This window comes from Podarcis erhardii, assembly GCF_964252035.2.
Source record: "Podarcis erhardii genome assembly, chromosome: 15".
Classification (NCBI taxonomy): domain Eukaryota; kingdom Metazoa; phylum Chordata; class Lepidosauria; order Squamata; family Lacertidae; genus Podarcis; species Podarcis erhardii.
The window spans coordinates 29419994-29443882 of NC_138505.1; the positions used below are offsets into that span (position 1 = coordinate 29419994).

At 42.8% G+C, this 23889-nt stretch overlaps 1 protein-coding gene and 1 long non-coding RNA gene across 2 annotated transcripts in view; both read left to right on the forward strand.

Annotated features, from left to right (window-relative positions):
- The window catches only part of LOC309330943, a 316600-nt gene that overhangs the window by 6168 nt on the left and 286543 nt on the right, over positions 1-23889 (forward strand). The window lies entirely within an intron of this gene.
- UBE2L3 (ubiquitin conjugating enzyme E2 L3) lies at positions 1498-23037 on the forward strand. Its single transcript, XM_081842884.1, has 4 exons — positions 1498-1630; positions 16806-16901; positions 21055-21241; positions 22142-23037. Exons 1-4 carry the CDS (start codon positions 1604-1606, stop codon positions 22294-22296), a joined length of 465 nt encoding a protein of 154 aa, XP_081699010.1. The 5' UTR covers positions 1498-1603; the 3' UTR covers positions 22297-23037.

Consider the following 23889-nt stretch of genomic DNA (forward strand, 5'->3'; position numbering starts at 1 on the left):
AACTGTAGATGTGTCTGTATATAAATATGTGCATAATACGTTGTACCCAGACACATCTTCACCACTTCAGATGTGTGTACATATGTGCTCTGGAGTACACAAGAGCATTTTCATCAAGTGTGTGTACTGCAGGGGTGCCAACTTGAATAAAATAGGGGGGGGAGTAATCTGAGCAGTGCATAATTTATCAAAAGGCACGGCACACACACACCATGTGAATGGCAACACTGTCAACTTTGGGGGTGCCTGGCCCCCTCACATATTTTATTGGGGTTGGCTCCTTTACCGTCGTACCTCGGTTCTCGAACACCCTAGAACTTGTACGTTTCTGTTCCCGGACAATCAAAAACCGGAACTGAGAGTTCCAGTTTTCGAACGTTCTTTTGGAAGCCAAACGTCCGATGGGGCTTCTGATTGGCTGCAGGAGCTTCCTGCAGCCAATCAGAAGCCACACTTTGGAAGTCGAACATTTTGGAAGTCGAATGGACTTTCGGAACAGATTCCGTTTCACTTCCAAAGCACAACTGTATTTATTTGCTCAATAAAATGTCTACACTGCTTGCTTGTTAAAAAAAGGAAATCCTCAAAAGCGGTTTACGAAAACGGTGAAACCTGAGGGGGGGGGGAATAAATAAATATCGCAGCCATGCTTTGAAACATACAAAAAGTTTTGGGAATTATAGGGACAGAACTACCCAAACTGTATAGAAATCTATTCATGTATGCTACTACAGCGGCAAGAATGTTACTTGCTCAAACATGAAAGAAGTCCCAGCAAAAGAAGAACAGATACCAAAACTTATGGAATATGCAGAAATGTTGAAACTTACTGGGGGAAAAGAAACCAATATAACTTTTTTTATGAATAAAAGAATGGAAACCGTTTACTGAATATTTACAAACTGTAAACAGATAAGAACATCGGCAGGACTGTTGCAATAACCTGCAGTTTTATAAGAGCATACATCTAAAATAGATGAATCCCTGAGCAAATTAAGTTAATTTGGAATATGCAGGAAAATATATAAAAAATAATAATTAAGGCGCTGCAGGAAGGAGTTCTGAAAGGTTAAAAGGACTGTAAAATTTGTGATGTCAAATGGTATGTTGTTTGTTAGTGTTTCGTTGTTACGAGGGTATGGTATTGGTCTGTGTCGGTTTTTTATGCAGTATGTTTTTTATGTAGTATGTAAATTGCTCTGCAAAAAGCTTTAATAATTTTTTGGAAAAACACGACTGTAAAATTATGGAAACGTATAAAATTGAAAACCAAGAATATAATAATAATAATACATACATACATACATAAAGTTGAAATTCCCCAAACTTGGAAATTCCAAAATCATGCCCCTGCGTTATCTATCGGCAGGAGATGCCTGCCCCATTATAACCCCCTCACGGAGCGCGCGGGGGGGGCCCCACTCCCTCCCCCCCCAACGACGCCTCCCCCTCCCCTCCCCCCCCCCGCGCGCCGCCTCCTCCTCCTCCCCCTCCCTCCTTCCCGCCCGGCGCGTGTCAACTCCAGGAAGCGCAGGGTCTATGTAGCCGCCTCGTCCGCAGCCGCCGCCGCCATGCATTGTGGGGCAGCGGCAGCAGATCCAAGATGGCGGCCAGCAGGAGGCTGATGAAGGTAACATCCGAGAGCTGGCCCGCCGGGCAGGGCCGGGGCCGGGTGGGGAGCGGCGGGAGGCTCTTGGCGGGCCGGGCGGCGGAGGAGAGCGGTCCCTTCCCGGCCCCCCAAGCCCCCGCTCCCCCGCTTTCCCCCCCGGCTTCGGCCGCCGGAGCCGCTTCCGCTTCGCTCTTCCCTCGCTCTTTTTTCGCCTCCTCCGCCGGCGCCTGAGGGAAGCGTAGGCCTCGGCTCCCGAGAGCGCCTCGGGAAGGGGCTGGAGGCCGGCGGCGGCGGCAGCGGCTTCTCTTCCGCCTCTTCCCTCCTCACGCCGGCAGCCCCGGCCCGAGAAGGGGCTCCCGCGGTGACTAAGCAAAGGGCGGGATGGCGGCGGCGGCGGCGCCAGTGGCCTCCTCCTCCTCCTCCTCCTCCTCGCTCCGGGCAAGCCGCGTCCATTGGGGCGTCTCCGGGTTGGGGGAGCTCGGCGGCCCCTCCGTCCAAGCCAGCCCACCCCACTCGGCGGGGAGGAGGGAAGGCGGCGAGCCCAGACCCCGCTTCGGATTCGGGGCGGAGTGTCGCCGGGAGTGGGAGGAGGTGGGTGGTGGCTTCCGACGCTACAAAAGAGGGAGACTCTTTCGAAGTCGGTCCTTTGTGGGAACTGTGGAGGGGTGGGGGAATAAAGAATAAATCGTTATTTTTGATCCAGTAGGCCGTGTGGGGTGGATCTCTCTTTGCAAAATAAGAATGGAAATTCTTCCACGTTTCTCGCCGTCTCCCTCTCTTGAGTAATCTGAAAACGGGTTCAAAAGTCACTTTGCTGCCTCCTTCCTTTTTTCCTCCTTTTCCCGCGGCCTTCCTTCAAAAAGACTTCAGATCTTCCAGAGTTTCCTTCTTCAGGCACGGGATCAAAGCGGTGGCTTTTTATTTGGTTCTGGGGTTATGTAAGGAAGGAGATCTCTCTCTCCCCCCCCCCCCACCGGCAAGGATGGGCAACAAAAGAGGATGGGTGGGAGCTTTGGAAAGCATGTGCCACAATAACGGCTTGGCGTATACTTGGGAGTAAGTGTGACTACGTTAAGTGAGTTTGCAGCCCAAATCGGTTAGGCTTTTTAAGATGACACATATCCTGTGAATTAGTTTCGTTTTGCCCTGACAACGGATTAACACTGTACTAGTCCAGAGGAGGCTATCTTGTTCCCCTGGAGTGATACAGTCATATCTAGGATGAGAGAGTGACGTTTGCTCCACAGCCTTCATAAACGCAGATTAAAAGCTGTTCTGCATATGCATCATCAGTTTTTGCGTCACTATTAACGCATTCCTTTCTCTAACTCGTATAGTTTACATCCAGATACGGCTTTTGCAGCTGTTGTAGCATGACAGATTGTATTATAATTGCGCTGCAAAATTTGACGAAAAAGGTGCCCCTGATGAATTTATCACAAGTTCATCAAATTCCCATTAGTGGCAAGCTTCATCATAGAAGATGCATTTCTCATTTTGTCTTTCACAAAAGGGAATGCCTCTTCTAAGATACCTGTCATGAGTAAAAGTTGGTTTTGTTTTGCTTAAGAGATTCTTAATCATAAACCTGAAGGAGCGTATCCACCCCCCTCATTCAGCCCAGACACGGAGGTCCAGTGCCGAGGGCCTCACTGCAAGGGAACCAGGCAGAGGGCCTACTTGGTAGTGGTGCCTGCCCTGTGGAACGCCCTCCCACCAGATGTCAAAGAAATAAACACCTATCTGACGTTAAGAAGACATCTGAAGGCAGCCCTGTTTAGGGAAGTTTTTAATGACTGATGTTTTAATGTATTTTTAAAATGTTGTTGGAAGCCGCCCAGAGTGGCTTATAAATAATAAGTTGTTGTTGTTGTTGTTCTGTGCATATGTAATTAGTTATATGGCATTTAGTCAATGAACTATGCTTATAATTGGGTACAGGCATAGTAAGGTTGCTTTCTAATTTATTTGGTGAGTAAAGTTTACTGTCCAGAACTTGGGAAATGTGTGGACAATTGAATAAATTATGTCATTGAAATTGTTTTAATTCTTCTTAGGTGCTGACTGGGAACAGATTTCACTTGGGAAGCTCTTACAACTGTATATAAATCCTAACAGTTTTACCATTTGTGTAGTCAGTTTTTACTGTCAGCATGGCTTTAAGCTTATGTGTAAATCAAAAGTTGGGGTGGGTTCTTGTTTCAGGAAATAACCTGTTCTTTTAATTAAAAATAATAATACTTAAATCCACTCTCTCTGTATTGATATGCCAGAAATAATAGTATTGTACTTTTAGAGGAAGATTGAACCGCCCTGAGGTATACGGGTCTAGGGTGGTATACAAGTTCAACAAATAATTATAATAAGAGTAACTATTTTTCCTTGTCATCCCACCCGCACCATCCATCTGTCCTTAAACCAGTTATTTGCATGTTTTTGACTAATAGTATGCAGTTCCTAAAAAGTTTAAGAGGCAAATATATGAATAGTGACCAGTCTGCACAGGAGAGAGTACAGGATTATAATATTGGTGTTTTAGACCTGTAGAGATTGTAACTAGAGCTGTAGTTCTCAAGCCATTTGGACAAAATATAACATGCAGCTCTCCAGCAATGGTCCTGATGCTGTCTACCAGGATGGGCAAATTCTTGCCCTAGGACTGCTTGCAGCCCTCGGCCTAAGTGTAGGTGTGTGATGAACCTGGAAAGAGATGTGGAAACTGGGGTGGGGGTATGCTTAAATGGATGGAGCAATGAAAGGAGAGGGGAAGAAATCTCTCTTGTCAGTGATTATTTCAGGCCTCTTGCAAAAGAGATCTATCTTCTCTTAACCCGCTACCTGGTAGCACACTAGATGGAGAGGAAAAGGAGGAGAGAGAAGGGTGTGGCAGAAAGATGGAATAACATAGGCCTTGCTCAAAACTGGTTGTGGCCCTTTACACTCCTGACAGGTGGCCCTCAGTGGATTACCCCTAAGGGAACATGGCCTTTGACAGTAAAAAAGGTTTCCTTCCCTTGCTGTAAGCCTGAGCTACTGATGTTAATAATATAGATGTACAGAATGCTTCCACAGCATGTATATACATTTGTGTGTTAATCTTCCCTCACCGCCCATGCATATCTGTTTGCTATAGCAAAGGAGGTGGTGTAATCAGCATTTCCTTCTGAAGAAGGCCAAGAAAGGACATTATTCTTTATTGAAAAGGAAAGTGAAACTTTCATACTTATATCTGAAATGTTCCCCTCCAGGGTCTGTTCTTTGCTTAGTCTACTTCTCAGTTTAATAATATTTGCTGAATGAAGCACGGACTAAAAATGTAGTTTTAACCTAAGTTGCTTTTAATCTATATACTCTATTAGAAGTTATTAGTAAATTGCCAATTATATTCCTCACTGGTTCTAAAACTTAAACATGGCTCATTTAATGTTGATTTCAGTGAGAGCTTCACAAAATAATAATTATCAGGTACCGTATTTTGTATCTGAGCCATGAACCACTTTCTCCAAAACGAACCCCTCCTTTATGTTTATTTAATTCTACTTGTATTTGCCACTACTAGTCTGATACTGGGTTTTGATCTAAAATAAAGTTTCCATAATATGAGATAGCATCATGGCAGCGTAAAGCAGTAGAAATTCTGGGGACTGTGTGTCCTTTTATTGACTGGCTTCTGTAATTTGTCACTCCCTCTGTTTTTAACTTGGTGGGCTACAGGTGGGCTACACTGAATTAGATCTTGGCATATAGATGAGAATTAGCATTTTACAAAAGTAAATGTTGAATCTGAAAGAAAAGAAAATATTATAATAAACTTCCTGTCTGTTACAAGAGTTATCTTATATACACTCTTTTATATAGTATTTTGAAACAGACAGTTACTGATGAACTACTAAGAACTATCTACAGAAACTGAAATAACTGGAATTTATTGGAAAGCAGAGATTCTCAGGCCTTGTCATAGCAAACCTTTCCCCATGGTAAAATATTTTAAATATAATTTAAATAGGGTGATTACATATTCAGACAGTTAGGTGGTTGACAGAAGTAAGTAAATGGAATATAAATGTTAAGAATTGCCTTTTAGAGCATTTCCAGAATATATTTTAGTAGAAGGGGTGGGGAATCTGTGGCACCCCAGATGTTGTTGGACCTCCAGCTTCCATCATTCTTTGCCATTGGCCATTCTGGCTGCAGTTAATGCTGCCTGGGTAATACTCCTGCTTTAAACAGTGAGTGGACATCTGAAACCTGGTTTTACATGGAATCTAGAGCTCTCTCCTCAAGTTTGTACTTGTGTTTAGAAGTTAATTCATTTTCTGAACACTAAATGGAAGTGGAGTCATCATTTCCCACCCTACCCTAGAGTAAGCTCATCAACTGCTATTTCAATAGCTTCATGGCAGGTGATTGTCTTAAGTGCAGCTTGTGTCTGTTGGAAGTGGTCTGTAACTGGTGGTAAGCCAGACACACCTCTGAAGTTTTGAATGTTTTTATTGTCTTCCATAAACACGGTTTTAACAATGAGTCCGTAAGTGACTGTGGAGGCCAGTTCTGGATCCACACGTCCTTCCACAGTGGGGACATTGGTTTCCGGGCGGGAGTTGATCACAGTGTGGATTTGCCAAGCATGCCTTCCTCTTAGCACATTTCTCCCTTGCGTCCTGAGTTTGAGTGTCTTCAAAGGCCATGACACCTTTGGTAAAGGCTGCTCTCCAACTGGAGCGCTTGCAGGCCATTGTTTTCCTGTTGTCAGTGTTTATACTACATTTTTAAAGATTTGCCTTGAGACAGTCTTTAAACCTCCTTTGTTGACCACCAGCATTACATTTTCCATTTTTAAGTTCGGAATAGAGTAGTTGCTTTGGAAGACGATCATCAGGCATCCGCACAACATGTTAAAACTGTTATTATGGAAGACAATCTTATTCGGTTACGAGTGATCGCCGAAGAAGAAGAGTGTTTATTTTTCTTGGAGGTGTTGCTCATGCCAAACTAGGCTGCCACACAGCAGCAATTCCCGCACCATAGGTTTTTTTTTTGTTTGTTTTTTGCCGATGAGGCTGTTCTGCTCAGTGTTCAAAATTAGCCAGGCACCAGGTGCATTATGCACCTAGCTATCAGACTCTTCTGACCAAGTAAAGATGCCTGGAGGTGCATGCCTGGGGATCATTGGATCTGGACTATTTTCACATACTAATACCACATCCTGTATAATTCTATCAGTTATATATAATCTGCACAATTGGAATCAATTTCTGGAACCAAAAGGCTTTTTCTGTGCAGCCTGGTAGGAGTCACCAATAAGAAAAAGAGGAAGGAATAGGCCAAAATATATGTGAACTGTCCCTGGATCAAGGGACTTTTCTTCTTCAAGTTCTCAAAGCTCTTAACCTAGCTCAAGGTTGTCATCTGAACTAGCCAGATGTTTAACTGAGAATCAATCACAGTCCATCATTTGAAAAATAAGGCTTTAGAGCTCTCTTGCCCCCAAATGGCAGCTAGACATCCCATTTTGGTGACTGTAACTTTGGTTTCAGGAGCCATTTGGCGCCTAGCTTATATACCTGAGTTTCCAACACGGGTTCTGTTAAGTAATAGCATCTTTTCACATGCGGATTGGGCAACCATTTTTGCCACAACTTTCTTTAAATGCTTTAATACTCCCCCCACTCCCGTCTTAGCTCTGCACTTACGCTCAGTCTTGGTGTGCTGTCGCACCCTGATTTAAAATAAACTAAAAATGATAGGATATCTTGACTATTATCTGAGGTCTAGATGGCATGTTATTGCTTTTGACTAACAAAAGTGTAGTTGGGTCATGCACTCCCTGATCTGTCAGTATGAACTCTAATTCTCATACAATATATGTAGTGTTTTACAAATAATATTTCCTTTTCTTGTATTATGGATTTAACTAGTAATTTATATCTCGGTACCAAGAGAGAGTAATTGAAATCTATACCATAGAATTTTGATGACTTGAATCTAGAGCATGGGTTCAGATAGAGGCTAACTAAAGCTATGACAAAATACTGGCCTTTCTGTTTTCAAAGTGGCTGCCTCTTTGGTTGATTCTGTTCTAGTACAAAGTATGACCAAATGTGGCCTCCGGTGTCCCAGTCAAACAGCTGCCAAAGCAGGCTCAAACTCCTGTTTCTAATACAACACAGTAACCCTTTACATTTGGGGGCAAATGGGCCAGCACAGTTCAGCTTTGTCAAATGTCATTTTACCAGGATGTAAATAAAAAAATGGTATCTTCTCCCAGAAATGACAGAGGTAGGATAATTCATATAGAAAATTTATTTGTTAATACGTCAGTGTAAGAGCAGGGAAAGCAGCAATATGCCTAATGCTGTTTTACTAAACATTTCTTCAAACTATTTATTTATTTAGTATGCAATCATTTCCCCATAAAAATCGTTTGAAGTGCACCTGAGACCATCTGCACAAGAGTGTGGTGGTGTTGCTACAAGATCCTTGCCAATGTAAAAGGGCTGGTAGTGGCCTTGTTTCATTCCTTAAAAAGCTGTTCTGTGCTGAAGGTCATGGGCAAGTCCCAGCATAGCAGTGTCGTTTGGCCACTGTTTTGCTATTGGTGGAGTCCTTCTGTCCAATTCTGCGAGCCACTGTCTCAGTGTTGTGTGTACTGATACCATATTGTGTCATTAGCATGTTAAAATCTGTACATTGCCCAAGTTCGGGCATGCAGCAAACCCCCACATGGCGGTGTGGGGCTAATGCAGGTCTGCTGCAGAGCTCATAAGAAGGTACTCTTTGCGTTTTCTGTGCATAAACGCCCAAATTCCTTTAAAGTGCTGCCACCATCATGGGAGTTGAAATGACCCCTCCAGAGCACTTCCATGAGGACCTTTTTGTTTCTGTTTCTCATGGAAATGAAATGGACCGCTTTATGTTGGTGGAAGATACAAATTTATAGAAGATTCTTGGCTATATGAAACCATGTATATTATCTACCAGTTAAGGTTGGTGAAATGAAAGGAACTGCCCCATGTTTACAGCAAATCATTTTGTGGCATTAAAATGACACCAGCTCCTTAGGGAAATAAGTTTTTTTAAAGTTTTTTAAAAACCCAAATTGTGATTTTCACTTTTTAAATTTGGAGTGTTCAGAAACATTGAAATGTTAACACAGTTGTCTTCAAATTTCTGCCTGAAAGGCAAGGAAATAGCAAGCAGGTTGATTTTAAAAAGTTTTTGCTTGAACAGCTACATAGTCAAACATTTACTCAGCTGAACTCCTGCATAAACTAACAGCGGCAAACACTCCCATGAAACTAACTTGGAGCATTTGTATTCAGATCTTTTGTAAATGAGCTGTTGACTCATCAAGCTATTTATGTTTTTGCTAGTAACTTTTTCCTGTTTAAAAAAAATCTGATATGTGTGTGTTTCGTTCGATACTCTGATGTGGTGGTACTGCACCAAGCAACTGGGCACAAGCTCACTAATATAAATATATAATAGTATGTTTAATTGTTTTTTAACAATTCTCCCCATGTTTTTATCCGTTCTTACTTTTATATGTAAGCCGCCTTGTGTTCCTGTAAGGGAAAAAGGCAGGAGATATATGTCGTGTAGACCATAATGCTGGGACATGTTTGGGTAAAAACAATGAGTTTAAAACTTATAGATTAGATGGAGAGTGCTGGTCCATATATTCTTTTCTAACTTTATTTTCAGCTAATTTTTTACTGCCAGATACACCACTGAACACATTATTTGAAAGCAAATAATATAATTGCATGCAGTGAGGAGTTTCAACACGTCATTGTTTGCTGTGAACCCCCCCCCCAGTTCATTGTTTTAGCCTATCCTTAACGTTAGCAAATGTGCTACTTTTAAATATGCATGCCAGCACGAATTAACATTCAAATTTATGCAAAGTTAGATGGGCGTAGTAATATATGTCTGTGTTTCATTTGAAAATGCATTTGCATGGTTACTGCCATTGGGGGGCTCTGGAGTTAACAGCGATGTCATTGTTCTGAATACTCTCATCAATATCAGACAGTATCCTGACATATTATAGTTCCAAGATAGCCATATTGGAATTATATGCCTAGTTAGGAAGTTGCCTAATACCAAGTCAGACCCACTGATCCATCTAGCTTAGTGTTGTCTACACTGACTGGCAGTGGCTCTGCAGGGCTTCTAACAGGGAGTCCATACAATATTCAGAACAGGGAATAGAATTCCTCCCCTCCCCACCAATAAAATAGATGAAAGGATCTTTTCTCAAATTTTAATTGCAATAACTTGAGACTTAACTCCTTTTTGTGGAGAGGGAGAGGATATTCTGAATCACTTCTTATTGGGAGTAGCAACATATGGCCTCCAAGCTGCAAGCAGCTTCCAGTCATTTCCTTGTCTCTTCTTAGAATCTCACTTTTTTCTCTTTCTTTATTTCTTTGTTTGATGAAAGAGTCTCATTAGAGTGAAGGATGAGATTATGATTGATTTGTGTATTTAAGGTTTAGAAGCAAGAATGCAAAGTTAGAGTTTCCAGTGTGTTTTAAATCTAAATGTGTGCTATCATTTTGAATATTTGAGCATAGTAATACTAGTTGGTGGGTGGAGATTCATTCTTTAAGATATGCTGCAGGATTTGTCTCCTGAAAAGGAAATGATGGGCAAAGTGCAGAGTGAAAGGTATATGAGTGATTTCAGCAAAGGATGTTGAAGTGCTTTAATGGTAAAGATTACAAGCAATACTATATGCTGGATTCCCGTCATGTTGTCACTCAGCATTGTTGAACTTCTGCTTCTCTTTTAAAATTGCCCAGTTTCCTCAAAAGGGACTGTTAGCATCCATTGCTAGCTAGCTGCTTCCTTCTGATTTGTGACATATTTTCCCCATGAAACTTCCAGAAGAGCATTTTGCCAATGCCGGAATCTTGTCAAGAACAGACAACATTGCAAGTGGTGTAGGAATGGTTAACAAACAGAAATAAATGTGGCGGTATGTTGTTGTTGTTTGTTTTAAAAGCCACCAACTATTGAAAATTCAGTATGAAGCCAGAGAGACAATAATATGTGATCCATGTTGCCATTATTCAGAAGTCGGGGGGCTTCGAAATGAAATAATGAATTTCAAAATGGAGATTAAGCAAATAAAAATGGGTTACCGGACAAAACTTGGCAGAGGCCTGGGTTCCACACCACCAATTTATCACATGTGGGTAGGTGGGAATCACTGGTGGTGTGGAGGTGCCAACAAAACAAAACTTTGCTATGGAATCCCAGTACCACCCTTCCTCATTTTGCCTGCCAAAATCCCTTCACCATTCCCAGTGTTTCCTCTTTGGATCTGAGCATCTTCACCGGACCTTTCCACTGGCCATCATGTGGACTCCTCTTTGAACACCCTCTTACGTGCCAGAGTAGCTGTTTCCCGAAATCCTGACTGCTGCCCCAGATTTCACTGCTATATCCCAATCTCATTCTTCATAGTCACTGCCACCGATTCTATGCCCCTTTCTGTTTCACAGAAATGCGAGAAAATGGGACACTTTATACAGTTATTGTGGCTTGTGCTACTAATTTGTATCAGGAAAGGGTGGTGCCCTCGTGGCCATTAGTAGGTCAGCCCCTTTTATGCTACTGAAAGCATTGCTTCCTATCTCTGAAGATGGTTCAGTAAAATGTGGGAAGTTTGCTGTCTGCCTTTGGGATACCATGGGTGAGCTCTCGGTGCTCTGTCCCAGCTCCTGCCATCCTAGCAGTTTGAAAGCATGCCAGTGCAAGTAGATAAATAGATACACTCCGGCAGGAAGGTAAACGGCGTTTCCGTCCGCTCGGGTTTCTGTCACTGTGTTCTGTTGTGCCAGAAGCGGCTTAGTCATGCTGGCCTCATAACCCGGAAAACTATCTGCAGACAAACACCGGCTCCCTCAGCCTGAAAGAGAGATGAGTGCCGCAACCCCATAGTCACCTTTGACTGGACTTAACCGTCCAGGTGTCCTTTACCTTTTTTTACCTTTAATCTTCCCCAATATGACCACTCTGGCTTGGGTTAAATAGGAGTTTTAATTCAAAACACCTGGAGGGCATCAGATTGTGGAAGGCCAGGCTTACAGATTGCTTTCTGACAACCAGGAGTCTCCTTTTCCTGTTCATTTTCAGTGTTAGCCTTGCCCATATATGTTTTTAAATATATATACATGCACAGCCCAAGTGCTGAGTGAACTTTTAATAGCCATGTGTGAACAACTGAGCAGATACCATATCTGAAGACCCTCCTGATTTTCTTTACAAACAGCTGGGCTGCCTTTTTCAGTGCCCTTATGTGTCTTATTGAGACCCTCTTATGGTCTGCACTAGCTTGTTTACTGCCAGGCCGGAGGCCTTGCAATGTTACATATCTTGACAGTGCTTCAGACAAAACTCTGTACGTAGTCATAGCTATATTGATATGCTATCAAAACACATAATGTTAAATGTGTGCACTACAGTGATACCTCGGGTTACATACGCTTCAGGTTACATACGCTTCAGGTTACAGGCTCCGCTAACCCAGAAATAGTACCTCGGGTTAAGAACTTTGCTTCAGGATGAGAACAGAAATCCTGCTCCAGCGGCAGCAGGAGGCCCCATTAGCTAAAGTGGTGCTTCAGGTTAAGAACAGTTTCAGGTTAAGAACAGACCTCCAGAACGAATTAAGTACTTAACCTGAGGTACCACTGTATAATGTTTCATTCACATTAAATAGTAGTATGGAACCACATCTCCTTAAATATCATTTTTTGTTAGCTTTTTCTAATCTCTTCCAATTAGGAAGACTTTTAAATACATTTTGATTCAGAATGGCTAATTGGTTTAGGATTAGGGAGGTGGAGACTATTTGTATTTGAGTTTCAGCTATGAGAAGCTGCTCTCTTAAAGTAACCGCTTAAAACTGAACCAGTTGCTTTTTCTTACAAAGAACTATGGGGAAAACATCTTTGTTGATCATTGCATGGCACAATAGATTGTGTACCTACTTTATAGCTTGTTGCTAAGGGCCAGGGGCTGGGCAGACTGCCACAGGTGTCATCCACTGACAGATCTGGGTGACTGTGACTCATTTTTTGTGCTTAATAGCAGTCTGATCTCTTCAGTTGGTTCTTTCAGTACTGTAAACTAGGACTGGCCAGCCTGTGGTCTCGCAAATGTTGAAGGTTTTTAACTCCCATCAATCCCAGCCTGTGGCCAGGGATAATGAGAGTTGTAGTCAAACATCTGGTAGGCTTTAGGTTCCCTAAGCCTGCTGTAAGCATTTGACCATTTCATGGGCCTTTACCTTCAGTCTCATAGAGAACACTGCTGAGTAACGATTACCAGACCTTTCTTCTGGTTGAGATTTTGTACTTCCTTGTGGGGCAAGAGTCAGGTAGAAAAGGGCAGTTGTATAAGAAAGGAGACAGGCAGATCAAAACAGAAAGGAAACCTGAAAGGGAGCAGATCCTTTGAGTGTTCCAGCTAGCACCTGTCTGCAAAAGCCTACCATATTTTTATGATTGCAGCAATCAATTAGTATTTATTTTGAAGTATATGATCAGCAAATAGGTTCGTTTGAAGAAATCTGTGATTATAATCTGGCATTTTTTTCTTTGGTGATTTGAATTAACCTTGATACTAACAGAGTAGCTAGTTTCTATACTAAGGGAAGTGATTAGTCACACTAAAGGAGAGACTCAACAAAAACCTGTTGCCTAAGTTTTGCATTCCATTGGCTGTTTCCTGCTTGTTTTATGTTTATTTCCATAGGTGTACAATAAGCTGTTTGCAGAGTGCCATGTCAGATTGTACTGAGCTTTGCACAGTTTTAGCAGTTTACTGAGACATTTTAAAAATAACTATACATTGAGCCTTACAATGGACTTCCGTCAGAGTACCTTTTCATTTCATGGGAATGCAGCAAAAGTTGCAGTTATTTTTTTGTTATTGTGTGGGTACATCATGACAGTAGGCACCAGTGATAAATCCAGGTGGATCAGGCTTTTTTTTTTAAAAAAAGTCCTGGTCACTAACCTTATATCTGCTAATGGTTGGCTTTGTTGTAAATACAACAGGGAGGACTATAGCTCAGTAGCCGAGCCTAATGCTTGCATGTAAAAGTCGTTGGTTCAATCCTTGCCTTCTCTTGTGTGTCACGCTCTTCAGTTTGTATCCTTGCCTTCTCTTGTGTGTCACGCTCTTCAGTTTGTATCCTTGCCTTCTCTTGTGTGTCACGCTCTTCAGTTTGTAAGTCTGAAGGCGAGGACTGTGTTACTACTTATCATTGCAAGCTGCTCCGAGAGCCTTTTCGGTTAAAAGAGTGTGGTACAGCGGTGCCTCGCAAGACGAAATTAATCCGTTCCGCGAGTCTCTTCGTCTTGCGGTTTTTTCGTCTTGCGAAGCACGGCTATTAGTGACTTAGCGGCTATTAACGGCTTAGCGGCTATTAACGGCTTAGCGGCTTTAAGAAAAAGGGAACAAACTCGCAAGACGTTTCATCTTGCGAAGCAAGCCCATAGGGAAATTCGTCTTGCGAAGCACCTCAAAAAACGGAAAATTCTTTCGTCTAGCGAGTTTTTCGTCTTGTGAGACATTCATCTTACGGGGCACCACTGTAAAATGCATTAAATAAAAGCAAAGGGTTCTCACGACTTTCAGGTAGGCTATTGCTAGGGAGGCCTGGCCAGTTTTCAAGGGAAATAAATTCTCCTTGACTACACAAACAGTGTCTCCTTAGGGAAGGGGAAGTCAGTGGACCACATGCTTTTGCTTCTGTAGAATCAGTCTGAATGCTTTCTGCATGGGATCTCATTTTGTCCTTCCCATTTTACTGATGTGAGGGCTTCTTGCATGGATGAGTCTTGCCAGGTGAATAGTTTATTTTGGGAAGGCTTGTTGTGATGAAGTTTGAGAATCTTTTTCAGTGCTCTTTGTCCCCTTTGTTCATATAAGTATGGATAGCATGTCTTTCCATAATGCCAGTCTCTATTTATATACTGTACAATTATTATTTGCCGGCATCTTTGGGTTTTGACAGTATAGCCAGTGTTTGCCTTTTCTTTGCTGTTCCTATGTGTTCTACTTGGGATCAGTGGAGAAACACCATACCAGGTCTGTTTACCTTTAGCTTTCAGCAAGTTTACAAGAAGTAAAGTATTATTGCTATGGCAATAGCAATAGCTGTGACCTACCATAGTTAAAGGAACGCGGGTGGCGCTGCGGTCTAAACCACAGAGCCTAGGGCTTGACAATCAGAAGGTTGGCGGTTCGAATCCCCACAACGGGGTGATCTCCTGTTGCTTTCTCCCAGCTCCTGCCAACCTAGCAGTTCGAAAGCACGTCAAAGTGCAATTAGATAAATTGTTACCGCTCCAGCGGGAAGGTAAACGGTGTTTCGGTGCGCTGCTCTGGTTCACCAGAAGCGGCTTAGTCATGCTGGCCACATGACCCGGAAGCTGTATGCCGGCTCCCTCGGCCAATAAAGTGAGATGAGCACTGCAACCCCAGAGTCGTCCGTGACTGGACCTAACGGTCAGGGGTCCCTTTACCTTACCATAGCTAAGTTTGCACCTGTCTCTTCGTGATGAAACTTCCCAATCAGTGTAGCTGCTACTAGATTATGGCACGACATCATAAGTAAGCAGGCACACTGGGGCAACTTAAGTATGACGGCATTTCAAAATTTCTTCAACCCAGTTCAGAGGACCTGTGCTCTCTAGCAGTGTTAGAAACTGAGGTATGAAAGCTAGGAGTTAAATGGCACCTTAAACCTAGGTTATGGGCGCAACAACAGGTGCGTTAAGTGCGCTTTTTAAATAAAGAATAGAAAGCTGAAAATGAATGAACTGCAGCTAAAATCTTATGTTCATTTCCCACATGTCTAGTCCTCATCTGAAGACGGCAGAAAACAAAGCCATGCTTCCCTTGCCCCCCTCCCTGATATTCTTAAGAGGGTCTCTTCAGAGAGTGGCTGGAAGTGAGGAGGCAGAAAAAGGCCCTCCTTTCCTTCCACTGTGCAGTTTTAATCTGAAATCTTAGGTGCAGGACTGCGCCCAGAGCTCAGAAACTGCTCGCACTAATGAAATTCCCTGTCACAAAATGCACCTAGAGCAATGGGAGTTTCGAACGCTGTTCTCAAGACCCGAACATGCAGGGGATAACATTGGAGAATGTAATAGCAGTGCTGCTTCGTCAGAATGTTGGCATTGCTGAGTAACACTCTTGTGCAATACCTCTGGATTAAACATTTTTTTGAAAAACAAATGCAAATGAAAGTTGCCTCCCTTCCCAAACCATAAACTTCCCTGTTGCCCAGCAGGGCTGAATGAGGTGGTCTCTGGGGTATTATTGGAGCACGCCAGGATGATATTCCTAGGGGACTTCAATATCCACACAGAAGATACTGAGCCAGCTAGAGACTTCATGGTCTCCGTGACAATTATGCGTCTCTCTAAAATGCTCATTGGTCCAACACATCAGGCAGGACACGCCTTTGATGTAGTCTTTGCCCCAAGTGATATGAGGGATGGACTGTTCTCTGAGATTGATGGAACCTGGTGTGTTCTCTAGGGTTTTTATTTTTTCTCTCTCTTGGTGTGTTTAAATCATGATTTATTTATTTTTTACTTTTTTAACAAACACTGCCCCCCTTTTTCATTACAAAAAAAATCTAAAAGTGGGTTACAGTTGCAATATGTTAAATTAATTATTTAATAACTGCATTGGTTTAAAACAGTCAAACCTGCTCAATAGTAATCTTCATCTCTTGGCTTTGGCCTTAAGGTAATATACTGCAGTATGCTGATATAATTCTGACATATGCTTGGTTCTTCTATGGATTACTGCATTTGGGGTATGTGAAGCACTTTCAAGTCTCAGTAATTTTAGTGGGAGTACCTGCTGTAGTCTTTCTCATTGAAAATAGTGGGACTGAAAGTACATTATTTTTATCAGTAGTGGTATTTATTTTATTTTATGTCTGGCACAAATTAGAGAAACACAAACAAAACTTACTCTCAGCATAGCCATGAAATGTAACCTACCAAAAGTAAGAAGAGTGATGTTCAGCAGTTGATTCATTTTTCAATCCCCATCTACTTAATACGAAAGGAAAAAAGTAATGTGTGTTTTCCTAAACTGTTAACTGTTTTCTGGCTTTTCTTTCTAACATTCTTTTTTTGTTATTCTTGATTTGTAGGAGCTTGAAGAAATCCGCAAATGTGGAATGAAGAACTTCCGTAATATCCAAGTTGATGAAGCTAACTTATTGACTTGGCAAGGGCTTATTGTTCCTGTGAGTGTGAAAGCAGCTTCTTTTGTTTCCAAAAGCGCTACTGAAGTCATTTGTACCTGGTGATAATAATAAAAAATAATAATTTTATTATTTTTACCCCATCCATCTAGCTGGGTTTCCCCAGCCACTCTAGGCAGCTCTCAGCATATTTAAGAACATAGTAAAACATCAAACATTAAAAACTTCCCGATACAGGACTCCCTTCAGGTGTCTTATAATAAAAGTCAGATAGTTGTTTATATCCTTGACATCTGAAGGGAGGGTGTTCCCCAGGGAGGGTGCCACTACCAAGAAGGCCCTCTGCCTGATTCCCTTTAACCTCACTTCTCGCAGTGGGGGAACCAGCAGAGGACCTTTGGAGGAGGACCTTAGTGTTCAGGCTGAACAATGTGGGAGGAGACGCTCCTTCAGGTATACTGGGCCAAGGCCATTTGGGCTTTAAAGGTCAGCACCATCACTTTGAATTGTGCTTGGAAATGTACTGGGAGCCAATGAAGATCCTTTTGGACTTGAGTTATGTGGTCCAGGCAGCCACTTCCAGTCACCAGTCTAGCTGCCAAGTTCTCGATTAGTTGTAGTTTCCGGGTCGCCTTCAAAGGTAGCCCCACATAGTCAGTAGTCAAAGCGGGAGATAACCAGAGGATGCACCACTTGTGACAGTCTACAGGCAGGTAGGGTCTCAACTGGTGTGCTAGGTGGAGCTGGTAGACCTCTGCCCTGGACACAGAATTGACCTGCACCTCCATGGACAGCTCTGAGTCCAAAATGACTCCCAGGCTGTGCACCTAATCCTTCAAGGGCACAGTTACTCCATTCATGACCAGGGAGTCCCCCATACCTGCCCGCCCCCTGTCCCCCCGAAACAGTACTTCTATCTTGTCAGGAATCAGCCTCAATCTGTTAGCTGCCATCCATCCTCCAACCACCTTCAGACACTCACACAGGACCTTCACTTGTTCAGATTTGAAGGAGAGGTAGAACTGGGTATCATCCACATACTGGTGAATGCCCAGCCCAAACCCCCTGATCTCTCCCAGCAGCTTCATATAGATGTTAAAAAGCATGGGAGAGGACCCGAGCCCTGAGGCACCCCACAAGTGAGAGCCCAGGGGTCTGCACACTCCCCCGCAACACCACTTCTGGATGCAGCCCAGAAGGAAGGAGAGTGCTCCCAGCTCCTCTGGACGGTCCAGAAGGATGTCGTGATCAGTTGTGTCTGAGGCCACTGAGAGATCCAGCAGGACCAGGAAACAGCTTTCACCTCGGTCCCTGGCCCACCAGAGATCATTGACCAGCGCAACCGCAGTTTCAGTCCCATGATGAGGCTTGAATCCCGATTGAAAGGGATCCACATGGTCCACATCCTCCAGGTGTGCCTGGAGTTCTTCAGCAACCACTCACTCAATCACCTTGCCCAAGAATGGACGATTTGAGACTGGGCGATAGTTGGCCATATTGGCCAGGTCCAATTTTTTTTTCTTAAAGAAGCGGTTTAATAACCTGTCCACATCCTCAGAGGTAACAGATTGGAATTGATCCCACGCAACTTGACCAGACAGGGCTCTAGCGCTTTCCCTCCCTGGCCTTATTACCACAGCGGAACCTACCTCTTTCTGAATCTGAGTGACTTTATCTGCAAAAAACTTTGCAGAATCATTGGGTTCTTCACCAGACCCCGATAATGAAGGTGGTTCTGTTAGATTTTGGACCACCTAAAGAAGTCTCCTGCTGTTTTCTGCAGATGCAAAAGAGGTGGCGAAGAAGGTCCTCTTCGCCATCGCTTTCACCACTTAGTAGGCTCGAAGTTGAGCTCTAACCCGTGTTCGGTCCGATTGGATAGTTGCTCAATGAAAGCAACAACAAATGACTGTTCCCACTTAAAATTAGGCTGCCAAAATGAAGAAAGCTAACCAGGAAAGGACATGTGGGGATAAGCGGTGAGCTCAATCTCATCCTGCTGCTAAAAACATCCCTAAGCTTTGTGTATCTTCAGAGGCACCCTGTTCTTCTGCCTGCCCATCTTTTGCATTGATAAACTTGATGTCTAGCCGCTCCTGCCTTAGAGGCAGGATGGCTAGAATTTTAAAGATTACTGAATCTATGAGCACACAGTTGGTATGGATCCAAAAGAGTGGGGATTTTCCAAGATGTTTTCCTTTGTGCAGTAAGCCTCCCTCCATCCCTTGGTTTCAGTTGTGATTTGCCATGTGGCGTTCTCAGTCAGCAACACAAGCACCTAAGCCTCTTGGGTGGTGCAGGGCTTTCCAAGTGCTGGCCATTGGATTCGCCTCCCTGAAGAGATGTTCCTGCGTAATTTTTAATCCCTCCCCTCCCATTTTTAAATGATCTCAAACTGCGTTTGCCTTCTGGTTCCTTGCAGCCACTGTTTCCATGGATTCATTAGTTCATTTGTTCTTTTAACTGGTGTTGCTCTCGAATGCAGGTTTCCTTACTGAATTTTAAACTTCAGCTTTAGGGAAAGTTTGGTTTTTAACACGATGTTTCAGACCAGTGAGGCGCAAAAATGGCAGCCGGCTTTTGTGTCTATTGAGTGCCACGCGGCTTAGGCACCCAGCTCTTTCCCTGATGCTTTTATTTCCTGGTAGAGAGAACGCTGTTACTGCAGCAGCGTCAGGGAATGAGGCAGAGAGCGTGAGCTAGGAGTGATCAACAGGGAGAGAAGCAGGAGGGGAGAGGAGTAGAAAGAGCCAGGAGGCATATATTGAGTGAGCCAGAGGGACAGCATTGTGTGGGTGTACTATGAGCAGGGAGAAGGCTTGAAGTGAAGGAGGGTAGGGTGCACTAGAGGGATGCTCGTTACACAAACCTCACATCATAGAATGGAAGCATGTGGAATTGTGCCTTTCGTTCTTGTTTTTTAACTGCAAGGGTATTCGATACACAAGTCAGATTTATGGGGTGCTGGTCCTGTTCCCACTCACCGAAGAACTGGCCTTTGAAGGAAAGGGTATTTGGGCTGTTCTGTAGCGGCACCCCAGAAATCTGATCTACGGAATATCCTTCTTGAAGACTTGACAGGGAGTGACTACTTTTTAGACACCAACCAAAAGCTGTTCCAATCCCCAGGTCATTCAATGGATAATTGGCGACTCAAAAGCTGTTCCAATCCCCAGGTCATTCAATGGATAATTGGCGACTCCTCATTGCTGCTGTTGGATTTTTGCTTTTTTTTTTTTTTTTTGTTTATCCCTCCCATCCTCACTGCTATTATATTTTTATTACGTATTTGTTTGTTATTGAAAATGAGGTTTTATCATGGTAAGTCAGTGGGGGAAATAAATCTGTCCTTGGGTGGGGAGAAGAGAGCTTCAGTGATAGCCAGGAAGGCAAGTCTAAAAGTGGGTCAAGCTACACGTGACGGAATAGAGGAGCATGGAAATTCTCCATTCCCACACTTAAAGCTTTCCTTGGAGGGAGGCAGCAGTGGTGGTGTTTATTCAGTGACAGCAAGTTGCTTTGAAAAGCCTTTCTGTTGACACCCCCCCCCCCAGCCTGCAGTTCTGTTGCTGGTTTGGTTTAGCAAGCCACAGCTTTTAGAGTTCAATACAAATCTCCCAAGTACCAGTTCATTCTGCAAAACACTGTCCTGCATGTTGCTTCTAGTAGCCAAATTCATCACTAGACTCCTTATCAGCCTTTGGCATCTTTTCTGTGACACATAACACAACTCCTGGTATGTTGATTTTGAATCATTCATATACAGTGGTGCCCCGCAAGACGAATGCCTCGCAAGACGGAAAACTCGCTAGACGAAAGAGTTTTCCGTTTTGGAGGGGCTTCGCAAAACGAATTTCCCTATGGGCTTGCTTTGCAAGACGAAAATGTCTTGCGAGTTCCTGCGGTTTTTTTCCCCTTCCCCCCTCTTTTGCTAAGCCGCTTATCTGATAAGCCGCTAAACCGCTAATAGCGCTAATCCGCTAAGCTGTCAATGGGCTTGCTTCGCAAGACGAAAAAACCGCTAGACGAAGAGACTCGCGGAACGGATTCTTTTCGTCTTGCGAGGCACCACTGTATTAATGTTTATATGAATGAAAACATTATAGCCACCGTTCTGAAGCCAACATTTTGTGGGTGATTCCTCTGAAATCTACCTGTCCCGTATTGAACTGTTCTCAATATCTTCTCATTCCAGGACAATCCTCCGTACGACAAGGGTGCGTTCAGAATCGAAATCAACTTTCCAGCAGAGTATCCATTCAAACCTCCCAAGATTACATTTAAAACAAAGATCTATCACCCTAACATCGATGAAAAGGGGCAGGTTTGTTTGCCAGTAATTAGTGCTGAAAACTGGAAGCCAGCCACCAAAACTGATCAAGGTAAGACTTCCAGCAGATGGCCATGGTTTCTCTCAGACTAATTTATATTTTTAGTGGGAATTTAAGTAGAGTTAACTGTAAAAGGTTTTGTTTAATGAGGGCTTTAGTTCTTATCTTCAGGGGGTGGGATGCAGTCACCACAAGGGATGGCGTACAACATCTGACCGTAAACCCTCATAAAACATTGGCTGTACCATGGTTAGACTTTGACAGCAGCAGTTCTGTAATAATAATAATTTATTATTTATACCCCACCCATCTGGCTAGGTTTCCCCAGCCACTCCGGGCGGCTTCCAACAGAACACTAAAATACAATAACCTATTAAACATTAAAAGCTTCCCTAAACAGGGCTGCCTTCCGATGTCTTCTAAAAGTTTGATAGTTATTTTTCTCTTTGACATCTAATAATAATAATAATTTATTATAATGTACAAACTCTTTATTGAAATCTGGGTGAAAGAAAAAAGGAACTGCAAAGTAAACCTGGGAAAAGGACACTATTGCTGCACAGTCATGAGATTAATTCCCTATTTTCTCATAAGTTGGTCAGAAATACAAGCAGACATTGGACCCTTTTGGATGCAGTAACGCCAGCTTGCCAAACCATTGCTGAGCAAGCCCAGAATGATTGTCAGGTTCACACTCTCCTCCCTTCGTGTTTCAGCTTCAATCCATCAGTGTTTAGGGCTGCAGTTTGAAAGTTCAACTTCTTGTGGGATTTAATAGCTTTGTCTATGTGATATTAGTAGCACCTTTAGCGGGAGGCCATGGGCGATTGAAAACCTCTGCTTGTTTAAAAGTAAAAAAACCAATAGGCTTGGGTGTACTGAAATACTCTTTCCCCCCCAACCTGGCTCTCACACATCAATACTGACATCTTCTGTGCTTTCTTTCGGCAGTAATCCAGTCCCTCATAGCACTGGTGAACGACCCCCAGCCCGAGCACCCACTTCGGGCCGACCTAGCCGAAGAATACTCTAAGGACCGTAAAAAATTCTGTAAGAACGCTGAAGAGTTTACAAAGAAATATGGTGAAAAGCGACCAGTGGACTAAAAACAAAACAAAACCTGACAGAGTTGATGTCAGCCATGTGTGATAGAAGATCTGGAGCAGTGCATTTCAGACACACCACAAAGCAGGACTCTATGGGAAATTGACAAGTGCCACCTCTCGGTGTTAACTTGTGGCTGTTACTAACTTTCTACAGTTTCTTAATCAAAAGTGGGCTAGGTAACCTGTAAAGAAAGGATTAAAAATTTAAGATGTTCTAGTTCTGCTTTCTTTGTTTAAAATCACTGCTTCAATATACTTTTAAAGGATGCTGTTTCTCTTTTTTTTTTCCTTGTCAGAATTTATCAAAAATATCGTAGACTTATAATCTGCCCTTAAAAGTTCAAAAGGTTGTGGCTGTTATTTCTTATTTTCCTTACAATTCCTTCCTCCCACATTTAAGTTTTCCCCCTTATCCTTCCCTCTCCCCACCCAAAAAAAAAACCCCACCCCAAAGAAACAAAACCCCACCATCGCACTGATGTCTTAGCAAAATTATCTTCTTGTCCTGGCAAAAGAAAAGAAAAGAAAGAGTTGAATGTTTGGCAGTTTTGCTTCCTTTATCCCTCTTTAAAATGTTGCACTGTGCTTTGTGGAACTTGGTCTCAAGTTTCTCTTAACTCCAGTTTGTAACATAATAAAATCTACCACATGTACTCCGTAAAATAATCAGAACCGAGCCTAGATCTCGTGTAAATTCGGCTGATGTGATTACAATAATGTTTATTAAATGGGGAACTCCAAGCTTTGTGTGCATGAGTGAATTACAGTATGACTTAAGTCCTGTTTCTGAGAAATTTTTGATACAGGATTTTCTGTAGCAAAAAGGAATAGTGGGATGTGATGATTATTAATTTTTTTAAGATTTATTTTACACTTTTATTCTTAGTATCTATGCAGACTATTAGATGATTTAATTATTCGGAACAGCATTGCAATGGGGAAATTTGCAAATTAGGGACCAAGAGGTACCAAAATGGAGGGGAGGAAAACAAAGTTCCCCCAGCCAACCCCCGCTTTTTCGGGAGGGTTACAGAAGTAAAACGTCATGCAGTGTTAATTTCAGAAAACAAATTGCTAGTCATTGAACACAGTTTCCATCTAATTACCCCTCTCCTGTGGAATTTACCTTCCCGTAATGATGGATTGTCTGATTGTTACTGGAGACACAATAAATTTCTGTTCAGCAGTAAGTGGCCAGGGAAATTTGCCGTTCTAAAATTGAGCTGTAATCATTTTCAGGGGTCAGCCAAACTTAAATGTATTTCTTTCTTTCTTTTTTAATCCCAGGCATTTCTTCTCAAGTAAGGTGAAGTTCTACCCCCTTATAACTTGAAACAACACCCTTCTGGTTTCATTTTTAGTGTTTTAAAGTTTAGTATACCATAAGATGCGATCTAGCCATGTGACCAAAAGTGGCTTCTGAGCTGCTGAGTTTTAAACGCCTGGTTCGAGTGAGCATTTGGACCCTCATCCCTGTGGAAATTTAGTAGAGCGCAAGTAGAACATATCATATTCTATTTTGCAGGAACTTGCATTAGTGAACCTTTTCATGCCCAGGTGGGTAATTGTAAGGAGTTTGGAAGTAGGGCTTTG